General features: G+C 39.3%; 2 protein-coding genes across 3 annotated transcripts in view; one reads left to right on the plus strand and one right to left on the minus strand.

Moving 5' to 3' along the window:
- Positions 1 to 2518: 2518 nt before the first annotated feature.
- ora6 (olfactory receptor class A related 6) lies at positions 2519 to 3569 on the minus strand. The gene has a single exon (XM_067418776.1). The coding sequence runs from the start codon at positions 3440 to 3442 to the stop codon at positions 2519 to 2521; it is 924 nt and encodes a 307-aa protein (XP_067274877.1). The 5' UTR covers positions 3443 to 3569.
- A 6045-nt stretch (positions 3570 to 9614) lies between these two features.
- The window catches only part of magl (MAX dimerization protein MGA-like), a 42405-nt gene continuing 39519 nt past the window's right edge, over positions 9615 to 12500 (plus strand). For both annotated transcript variants that reach the window (XM_067418398.1, XM_067418399.1), the window contains exons 1-3: positions 9615 to 9794; positions 11129 to 11276; positions 11766 to 12071. In XM_067418398.1, coding sequence (XP_067274499.1) covers positions 11187 to 11276; positions 11766 to 12071 — 396 coding nt within the window. In that variant the 5' untranslated portion in view covers positions 9615 to 9794; positions 11129 to 11186. The remainder of the gene's footprint in view (positions 9795 to 11128; positions 11277 to 11765; positions 12072 to 12500) is intronic.

Raw genomic sequence — 12500 nt, forward strand, 5'->3', positions numbered from 1 at the left:
GTGTGTGTGTGTGTGTGTGTGTGTGTGAGAGAGAGAGACTGTGGAGTGTGTGTGCTTGCGTGTGAGTGTGTGTGAGAGGGAGACTGTGGAGTGTGTGTGTGTGTGTGTGTGTGAGAGGGAGACTGTGGAGTGTGTGTGTGTGTGTGTGTGTGAGAGAGAGACTGTGGAGTGTGTGTGCTTGCGTGTGAGTGTGTGTGAGAGGGAGACTGTGGAGAGTGTGTGTGTGTGTGTGCTAAAGTATTGTCATCTCTTCATCAGGGCGGAGCCGCTGGAGTCGTGACTCTTATCTTCCGTCCTGGAGCTGGAGCGCTGATCGTGGAGCTCCTCAGGGATATCTTCATCTAAGATGGACGCCGGCCTGACGGGTTGGAGAGGAATTCAGAGACATTCACTTCAGTCAGGTTCACTGTGGCCAAAACTATTACGCTCAATTATCCTAAAGTTAACACCTAACAACAATTAACACTAATCAGCCTTTCATTGACTAGTTTAAAAAAGTAAGTGACCTGGTTGCCTTAAAAATGTGAGTTAATTGAAATTAAAAATGTGAGTTAATACAATGAACATTTTGGAGATTCGACAACCTTTATTAAAATATTATTAACAGATTGTGTGAGCATATTGGGTAATAGTGTGTGTAATTTGTGCTGACGCAGCCAAATTATGCTATTTTCATGATTTATCACTCGTTTTATGTGGTTCAGACACAATAATATTTAGAGTTTCTATTTATGAAACACATTTCCTTCATCAACTCACACGTTTAATAAACTCAAAATTTGAAGGCAACCAGGTCACTCCGTTTTTAAAATATGTTTTAACCTTTAGTGCAGTGGAAAGGTTCTTCACACACTGCAGACGCTCTTCTTATCTCGTGTTTCTGTCTCGATTCCAGTCCAAAAACTCTTAAATCAAGATGCGTTTACTAGATCAGTAAAACGACAGGAGATATTTGTTCTTGTTTTTTGGGGAAAACATTAAAATGAGTTTTTGCTTAAAATAAGATAAATGATCTGCCAATGGGGTGAGAAAAATAATCTTACTTCTGTTTGGGACGGAAACAAGAAACAAGATTTCAATCAGAAATAAGATTATTGTTCTCACCCCATTGGCAGATCATTTTGCCGGTTTTAAGCAAAAACATGTTTTGATTTCATTTTCAACAAAACAAGAAAAAATGTCATTTTACTTATAAATGCATCTTGATTTAAGAATTGTCAGATATTTAGACTGGAAACAAGACAATAATACTGAGTAAGAGGAGCGTTTTTAGCAGAGTTGAACCATTTAAGAACCCTTATTTTTTAAAGGGATAGTTCACTTTAAATGTAAAGTCTGTCATCCTTTACTCATCCTCAAGCGGTTTCAAACCTGTCTTAAGTTCTTTCTTCAGCTGGGGAGATATTTTGAAGAATGTCAGTGCTGTATTTTCCGGGCATTAGGGCAGAAGCGGAGCGCTCACCGTGCATAAAGAAAGAAAGTTTGAAGTGAATGTGGAACTGGCGAAAAGCAGAGGTCACTTTAAAGGGCTAGATCACCCAAAAATGAAGATTCTGTCATTAACTCCTCTCCCTCATGTGGTTGGACACCCGTCAGACCTTCGTTCATCTTCAGAACACAGATGAAGATATTTTAGTGTAAAGCTGAGAAAGGCTTCAGATAGGCCTCCATTGGCATTCAGTCCATTCCCACTCACAAGACCCATAAAGGCCCTAAACACATCGACACACAGCCCATCTCACTACAGCGGCTGCACAATCACTTTACAACGAGACGAGGATAGTTATTGTGCGCAGAAATCTAAATAACGACTTTATCCGCCGAGTTCTTGTCCTCCGTGTCGGTCTCGCTCCTCCTCTTCTGGTCATGAACGGCGGATCGTCATATTCTCACGCATGCGTCGAGTTCACGGCAATAGCTCGGCGGATAAAGTCGTTATTTAGATTTCTGCGCACAATAACTATCCTCGTCTCGTTGTAAAGTGATTGTGCAGCCGCTGTAGTGAGATGGGCTGTGCGTCGATGTGTTCAGGGCCTTTATGGGTCTTGTGAGTGGGAATGGACTGAATGCCAATGGAGGCCTATCTGAAGCCTTTCTCAGCTTTACACTAAAATATCTTCATCTGTGTTCTGAAGATGAACGAAGGTCTGACGGGTGTCCAACCACATGAGGGGGAGGAGTTAATGACTGAATCTTCATTTTTGGGTGATCTAACCCTTTAAAGTGACCTCTGCTTTTCGCCAGTTCCACATTCACTTCAAACTTTCTTTCTTTATGCACGGTGAGCGCTCCGCTTCTGCCCTAATGCCCGGAAAATACAGCACTGACATTCTTCAAAATATCTCCCCAGCTGAAGAAAGAACTTAAGACAGGTTTGAAACAACTTGAGGATGATTAAAGGATGACAGACTTTACATTTAAAGTGAGCTATCCCTTTAAGAGTGTATTTAGACTGGAAACAAGAAAAAAAATACTAACTAGGAAGAGCATTTTTGGCAGTGCTTTATACTAACCCTTTTCATCTGGAGAAGCGCTTTAGGCTGAACAGGTTGTTCCCGATGCCGTACACATACGGGCTGATGGCGGTGTAAAACGTGGTGATGAAGAACTCCAGCTCGGACCAGGATGGGAAGGAACGCGGATCGCACGCCAAATGCAGGACCAAATACACGCTCCAGTTGAGCTGGAAGAGCGTCATGGCCGTCAGGATGGCCAGCGTGCTCCTCCGGAAGCCCGACCTCTGGGACGAGGATCTGTGGAGGACCAGGATTCGGACGATCATGCAGCCGGAGAATGTGACGATCAGCAAAGGCAGGAGGTTGCACAGAAGGAGGAAGGTGTACTTGTACACGCGGTTGCGAATCGGGCATCGGGTTAACGTGCACTGGAAGAAATCCACCGGGCAGGCCGGAGACGACGAGTTCGAGTTCGGAGCCCAGTCCAGATTAACCACAAGAGTCGGCAAAGAGAAGAGCAAAGCCAGAATAAAGCAGAGCACTGAGAGAACACGGGCCGAGCGCAGGCCATCCATGACCACGGGGAGATTGACACGCGTGTGTATGTCACGAAGCTTCTGATAGCGGTACACGCTAATGACCACCGTGAAGATAATGCTGCTAATCCCTCCTAACATGGTGAGGAACTTCAGGCCTCGGCACAGCCAAATGCCCACCGAATATGAGGAGCGCAAAAGCAGGATGTCATAAATGTCCACGATGACGATCTCCTCCAGATTGGCCACGGCTAGCCCGAGCAGAAACACCTCGAAGGACTTCAGGCGGGAATGATTCTGGAGGATGGAGATAATCAGGACCGAGTTTCCCATCACGCCGATGACCGAGATGACGATCCTCACCGCCAAAAGATCCACCAGCAGCCCCGCCATCATCCGCACAGAGATGGCCAAACCGGGGCTTTTATCCGCTCCAGAGCATCCCGTCATGGCACCGCATCCGGACTAATTGGAGCTCAAGGAAGAGCGGGAGATCTGGGAGCGCTGTAATTGATGCCGTAGAGCTTCGTCTTGATTTCTCCACGGAGCTTCCCATCTTCATCACGGACGCCTTGATTGGCAATAAATATGAGTTTGGGTTCCAAAACATTCACGTCACACATTCGCTGTGAAATCCAATTAGTTAGAGAAGCCTTACACGGCAAAAAATGCTCTTCTTATTTAGTATTTTTGTCTTGTTTCTAGTCTAAATATCTAACAATTCTTACATTAAGAAACATTTACTAGACAAGTAAAAAGTAATTGTCTGTTTTGGGAAAAATAACTCAAAATGAAGAGAGTTTTTGCTTAAAATAAGATAAATAATCTGCCAATGGGGTGAGAAAAATAATCTTGTTTTGTTGATGATAGATGCACTTTTATGACAGATAGATGCACTATTATGACAGATAGATTCACTATTATGACTGATAGATTCACTATTATGACAGATAGATTCACTATTATGACAGATAGATGCACTTTTATGACTGATAGATTCACTTTTATGACAGATAGATTCACTATTATGACAGATAGATTCACTATTATGACAGATAGATGCACTTTTATGACTGATAGATTCACTTTTATGACAGATAGATTCACTATTATGACAGATAGATGCACTTTTATGACAGATAGATTCACTATTATGACAGATAGATGCACTTTTATGACTGATAGATTCACTATTATGACAGATAGATGCACTATTATGACAGATAGATTCACTATTATGACAGATAGATGCACTTTTATGACAGATAGATGCACTTTTATGACAGATAGATTCACTATTATGACAGATAGATTCACTATTATGACTGATAGATTCACTTTTATGACAGATAGATTCACTTTTATGACAGATAGATTCACTATTATGACAGATAGATTCACTTTTATGACAGATAGATTCACTATTATGACAGATAGATGCACTTTTATGACTGATAGATTCACTTTTATGACAGATAGATTCACTATTATGACAGATAGATGCACTTTTATGACAGATAGATTCACTATTATGACAGATAGATGCACTTTTATGACAGATAGATTCACTATTATGACAGATAGATTCACTATTATGACTGATAGATTCACTATTATGACAGATAGATGCACTTTTATGACTGATAGATTCACTTTTATGACAGATAGATTCACTATTATGACAGATAGATGCACTTTTATGACAGATAGATTCACTATTATGACAGATAGATGCACTTTTATGACAGATAGATTCACTATTATGACAGATAGATGCACTATTATGACAGATAGATTCACTATTATGACAGATAGATGCACTTTTATGACAGATAGATGCACTTTTATGACAGATAGATTCACTATTATGACAGATAGATTCACTATTATGACTGATAGATTCACTTTTATGACAGATAGATTCACTTTTATGACAGATAGATTCACTATTATGACAGATAGATTCACTTTTATGACAGATAGATTCACTATTATGACAGATAGATGCACTTTTATGACTGATAGATTCACTTTTATGACAGATAGATTCACTATTATGACAGATAGATGCACTTTTATGACAGATAGATTCACTATTATGACAGATAGATGCACTTTTATGACAGATAGATTCACTATTATGACAGATAGATTCACTATTATGACTGATAGATTCACTTTTATGACTGATAGATGCACTTTTATGACAGATAGATTCACTATTATGACAGATAGATGCACTTTTATGACAGATAGATTCACTATTATGACAGATAGATTCACTTTTATGACAGATAGATTCACTATTATGACAGATAGATTCACTTTTATGACAGATAGATTCACTATTATGACAGATAGATGCACTTTTATGACAGATAGATTCACTATTATGACAGATAGATGCACTTTTATGACAGATAGATTCACTATTATGACTGATAGATTCACTTTTATGACAGATAGATGCACTTTTATGACAGATAGATGCACTTTTATGACTGATAGATTCACTTTTATGACAGATAGATGCACTTTTATGACAGATAGATGCACTTTTATGACAGATAGATGCACTTTTATGACTGATAGATTCACTTTTATGACAGATAGATTCACTATTATGACAGAGATTCACTTTTATGACAGATAGATGCACTTTTATGACAGATAGATGCACTATTATGACAGATAGATTCACTATTATGACAGATAGATGCACTTTTATGACAGATAGATTCACTATTATGACAGATAGATTCACTATTATGACAGATAGATGCACTTTTATGACATAGATTCACTATTATGACAGATAGATGCACTTTTATTACATAGATGCACTTTTATGACAGATAGATGCACTTTCATGACAGATAGATGCACTTTTATGACAGATAGATGCACTTTTATGACAGATAGATTCACTATTATGACAGATAGATGCACTTTTATGACAGATAGATTCACTATTATGACAGATAGATGCACTTTTATGACAGATAGATTCACTATTATGATGATAGATGCACTTTTATGACAGATAGATTCACTATTATGACAGATAGATTCACTATTATGACAGATAGATTCACTATTATGACAGATAGATGCACTTTTATGACAGATAGATTCACTATTATGACAGATAGATGCACTATTATGACAGATAGATGCACTTTTATGACAGATAGATGCACTTTTATGACAGATAGATTCACTTTTATGACAGATAGATGCACTATTATGACAGATAGATGCACTTTTATGACAGATAGATTCACTATTATGACAGATAGATGCACTTTTATGACAGATAGATGCACTTTCATGACAGATAGATGCACTTTTATGACAGATAGATGCACTTTTATGACAGATAGATTCACTATTATGACAGATAGATGCACTTTTATGACAGATAGATTCACTATTATGACAGATAGATTCACTATTATGACAGATAGATTCACTATTATGACAGATAGATTCACTATTATGACAGATAGATTCACTATTATAATGATAGATGCACTTTTATGACAGATAGATTCACTATTATGACAGATAGATTCACTATTATGACAGATAGATTCACTATTATAATGATAGATGCACTATTATGACAGATAGATGCACTTTTATGACAGATAGATTCACTATTATGACAGATTATGACAGATAGATTCACTATTATGACAGATAGATTCACTATTATAATGATAGATGCACTTTTATGACAGATAGATTCACTATTATGACAGATAGATGCACTTTTATGACAGATAGATTCACTATTATAATGATAGATGCACTATTATGACAGATAGATGCACTTTTATGACAGATAGATTCACTATTATGACAGATTATGACAGATAGATGCACTATTATGACAGATAGATGCACTATTATGACAGATAGATTCACTATTATGACAGATAGATTCACTATTATGACAGATAGATGCACTTTTATGACAGATAGATTCGCTTTTATGACAGATAGATTCGCTTTTATGACAGATAGATTCACTATTATGACAGATAGATGCACTTTTATGACAGATAGATGCACTTTTATGGGCTCATTTTAGTTTTTGGGTGAACTATCGCTGTAAGTAAAGTTAATTTAGGAACTGTTGGATTTTACAGCGTTTGTACGGAATAATTACAGATCTCTGACTTCATCAAAACTTTATTAAAATAATTTTTACAAAGTTATGTTCAACATTATGCTTAAAGATGCCAGTCCCACTATATATTTTTCTATGAGTGTGTAAGCTTATTTCCACATACAGAATGACTGTCTGTCCTCTCCAATGTGTTTGACTTCAATTCATTGAGATCATGATTATCGTTATTCAGCAATATTACCGGCTTTATTAGTAATTTACCATGGTAACACTTTCACCATGACCACTGCATGTGAACTGACACTATCAGATGACACTAACGTTATCATATTAGATGAAGTTTACCTCATTAAATCATCCTTTTCCTGTTTATTTCTGTGAAACGATCTGTACTGTAGGAAGCGCTTATCATATTACACACACGAGCGGAAGCGCTCGCGGCAGAATAAAAGCTCCGCCCACTCAAGAGTCAAGACACGCCTCTGAGTCGAGTAAGAGACGGAAATTACATACTGTGCCTTTAATGGATTATGATTTAGCGTGGAATATTAACATCAGAAATCGGCTTCTACAGAAAGACGCGCACTCGCGTAATTTAAAAAATAGTGGTCGTTTTTACCGACTGACTGACATTAGTTTATCGTTTTTTTATTGAATAATAAGTTATAATTAATAAATATACAAGTGTAAATAGTGTTATTTAAGAGACATTTGACACGTAATCCCAGCCTACAATTTTAGGTCATAAGAACGTTTCCCTAACGTTGCCATTAAGTTATAAAAATGTTTTCTGAATGTTCTAGGAACGGTAAAATGTCCAGTTTGTGAAACATTGTATTAACGTTCCCATTAGGTTATAAAAACGTTATTTAAAACGTTATTAGAACGTTCTATTCAGTTGTTATATAAACGTTATTCTAACATTTGAAATAACGTTCTTATAAGGGTGTGGAGTATGATCAAATATAATATTCCTGTTTTCTCCTTTAATGTACTTGTTTTTGTTTACTGACATCTTATTCTTTCTTAAAAACAGGTAAAACCACTTTTATAATTGACTTTTATATTTATATCACAATTATATTTAATACACAATTAGTTAACTAGATTTTTTTTCTCATTGTAAAAAATCTGTATATTAAGTTGTCACTGGATATACAAATGATGTATCTAAAGTTTAAGAAAAAAGCTGTATGACTAATTTGTAATGACTAATACTTTTAATGTAGTAACGGTCCACTAACAATGTCAGAATAACGTTTTATAGCTAACTGCAAGACGTTTTTGATAACTTTGAGAGAACGTTAGCCAGTGTTCTGAGAACGTCCCGTTAGCTGATATAGAAGACAACATGATGTTAAGCGAGACAGTTTTGTTTACTGACCAAAAGAGAGAAGTTGGCTACGTCCCGTTAATTCAGTGGTAAGGAATTAATAAAATGTTACCAGTTAAAGTAATATTTATTCATTTTTTTAATGTCTGTGAATAAAATTCATATTTTAAAACCATATTTTTTTGTGTTGAAGTCATTTTGGCAGTTAACGTAAAACCTGGTTTTGCAGTGTCAGCGATGGCCTAATTTACGAAACGTACATTAATGCATTACATTCAGTCTTATTTAATCCTCCATTTAACGGTTTATGTGCTTGAAATATTTATATGGATTAAACAAGTTCAAAACAAGACATGGTTTGTAGTAGGCTGATTACGTCCATTGATCCGTCTTTGCCGCTTATACGAAACGGGACGCTAATGCTGGGTGATTATTACGTACAGCAGGTAAATGATATCGGAGTAAATAAGTTAGGGGAATGTTCTCTAAACACTCTAAAACAATGCTGGGTTAAAAACAACCCAAGTTGGATTGAAAATGGACAAACCCAGAAATCGGGTTGTTTGAATGGGTCCATTCACTGGGTTCAAACAACCCAATTTCTGGGTTTGTCCATTTTCAATCCAACTTGGGTTGTTTTTAACGCAGCATTTTTTAGAGTGAACCAACAGGGAACGTTCTATTTATGTGAAGAAAACATTCCTGGCCAACCAATAGAGAACGTTACGACGTGTGTCCTGGGAACCAAATATTGTTATCTGGGATAGAACTTAATTACTTACACGGTAAATAAAGAGTTAAACTAAAGTTTATGTCGCTATCTTACCTGAGGATGTCCTCAATTTATTTTTAAGCATATTTTTAAATGTTGATCAGTGAATGTTTTAACCAAAAGCACAAAAACATTAATCCTTTCCCGCCGAAAGATGACGTCACGTCCTGGAGGATGATCCCAGGGAAAAGGGATTTTACCAACGATATTTTTTATTTAAACAAATTGTTATTAATAAATTGCATTTTCTATCGTTCATTAATAAACTCACCGTATATTAATATGATGGACAAAGTTGTAAAAGCTCCGGTTTATATTTAAACCACCCTCGTTATTCCCGCTGAACGCGGTGAGTCATCGCGGGGATTCGGAACGGCACGCCATTCGTCCAGCGGGAAAGCAGCGCGAACGGGGAGCGGTTACGGTGAGTGACGTCACGTGCCCGCGGCTGAGCAGTTGGTTTGGGAGGCATTTCGGTTAGGAAGCGGCGAGTCCACCGAGAAACATTACATTACACACATCCAATAATGAGCTAGACCGACCGCGGCGCGTCTAAAGAGAGGTAAGCGAGCAACGCCCGCGTGTAGATGTTCCTGAGAGTTACACAGAGGCGCGTGCGTGGACTCCCGCGCGCGTGCTCGAGGCGTGAGTGACTCGCGCTGGTAGCGGCTAACCCACGGCTCTGTTAGTGCTCGTCTTAGGCTTGTTTGAAGATTTGTTTGTGTAAATACTCGCCACGTTCTCTGTGCAACCGCCTGCATATCAACACGAGTCAAAGTCAAAGCATTCTGGGAAAGATTGCATAAAAAAACTAAACTATGCATGTGTGTTGCTTTATGCACGTTTTAAACATCACGATAAAGTGTAATTTCTATGCTCTAATCTGATTTATAGTTTTTCATCGCGAAATACATAAATAATACACAACAATAATAGCTTTTGCAAACAGGTTTCCGGGACACTCCCCCTGTCTGTTATTGGTCCGTCGCACGGGTAGCCCCGCCCCCATCGCGTGGCATTGGTTGAGGCTGCAGTGTGTAAATCCCTGTAGGCGCTTCTCTACATTAATTGTGTTGTTAATAAACTCCATAGCGCTTATTGTATTAATAATATGATAATGTGTGTTATTAGTGTGTCAAAGTAACGATATACAGTTTAGCAAACACATGTTTGGTTACAATGACAACAAACTCAGTTCTGTATGTCAATCCAAAGTCTGAGGAATAAAGGCACAGTATGTAATTTTCCTTCTCTTACTCGACATAGAGGCGTGTCTTGACTCTTGAGTGGGCGGAGCTTTTATTCTGCCGCGAGTGCTTCCGCCTCTTCCGCTCGTGTGTGTGTGTGTGTGTGTGTGTGTGTGACGCAGCGCTTGTATCCTCTCACACACATGTGAGTGTGTTAAAGTGATGTTGTAACGCTACTCTGAGCCGCTTGTTGACACTGCAGTGAGCGAGATCATATTTGGCGGTAACACACGGCACTCTGAGCGGTAAATCAACAACAGCAGATTTAAAAAATAAGACTAACGGTGCTGAGCTGGAGAACAATCATTAGTTTCTGTCCATCAATGATCAAACAGAGTCTAATAAAACACATCAGATATTAAAGCGGCGATAGGGTTGCCATGGTTACTACACCATAACACCGGCGGGATGATGTCACTGATGGGCGACGCACACACACACACACACGTATTGTGACACACTCTGGATTTTGAGATGTACTTCATGACCCTTTAAACATTTTTGGAAAACATTTGGGATAATAAAGTCAGCACAATATACATCACACTGCTCTAGTGGACTTTGGATATTTTAATCCGGAAAGCGTACATATTGTGCCTTTAATGCTAATGTAGTATAATGAGAGATTCATGAGGTGTTTATCCGTCAGTTTCAGATGCTGGATTCACTGAGCCAGATTCGGACGGGCCTGTGAATGACCGGGAGCGATGGAGGGAATGCTGGGAAACGATGGAAGCATAAACACCACAGAATCCCGGAGAGCCGATCCGGATCCGGATCCCAGCCGCGGTGTGGAGGTAAATATTCATATCTGGTGTAATCGACGCGCCATAATCCTAGAATAATAATCCTCCGCTGTGTGTTAATAGTCCAGAGGAGAACTGAGTCTGGTTTCTCTAAGGTTTATTTTTCTCCATCATGCCCTGATGGAGTTTCGGTTCCTTTGGTCGCCTTTGGCTTGGCTCGCTCAGTTGGGGACACTAACATTATGATCAGAGTTATTCAACTAAATATACAAATAACATTAATGAATGAGGTCTTATTTAATTCTATAAACTATAACACTGATCTGCCAACATTGTCTCTCTCTGATAAATTAAAATAAGCTGATAACATCACTGTTTACTCCAGAACGACTGTACAGCCAAATCTAATTCTGCTGCAGTATTGTCCTGTTTAACACTGAAGCTGCTCTGACACAATCGGCGCTGGAGAAGAGCGGTAGAAATAAAGATGACTGATTGATTAATGTATTGATTGATTGATTGATTGATTGATTGATTGAGGTCCGGCTGGAGAACGAGTCCGTGTGGAGCCGCTTCCACAGCCTTGGCACCGAGATGATCCTGACGGATCGGGGCCGCCGCATGTTTCCCTGCTGCCGCTTCCGTGTGCGCGGATTGGACCCGCATCTCCGCTACTCCCTGATCATGGACTTCACACCGCTGGATGGTTTCCGGCACCGATGGAACGGGAAAACATGGGAGCGTGACGGAGCGGCTGAGGCTCATCCTGAGGGAGCGGAGTGTGTCCATCCGGAGTCTCCAGCTCCGGGTCAGCGCTGGATGGACGGCCCGGTGTCCTTCTATAAGGTGGAGCAGTGTTGCACTATATATATATATTAGGGGTTACATCGACACATCGACCGTAATGCTCTGCCGTGAGGCTTTAGAGGCCCACTCAAGTGCCCTGAAACGCGCCGCATTATTCAATATGTTGACTTGATGTCCCCTGAAATGGGGAACAAAAACACGCTTAGACCCTGCTGCTCGCGACGACACACACACACACACCCTGCTGCTTGCGACGACACACACACACACACCCTGCTGCTCGCGATGACACACTGATGTCTTCAGACTCGAACCGATCGGTTTCTGAGAGAAACGGTATTTGTGTTATTTTTACCTCATATCAGGCGAATCTCATCTAGTGTTCCCGTCCGCTATTACTGCCGTTTGCTGAGGTCAGACTGGCGCGATTATAGATATATATTATGTAGATTCCTCATTCGTGGCACT

The sequence above is a fragment of the Pseudorasbora parva genome, chromosome 15 (genome assembly GCF_024679245.1).
Source record: "Pseudorasbora parva isolate DD20220531a chromosome 15, ASM2467924v1, whole genome shotgun sequence".
Lineage (NCBI taxonomy): Eukaryota > Metazoa > Chordata > Actinopteri > Cypriniformes > Gobionidae > Pseudorasbora > Pseudorasbora parva.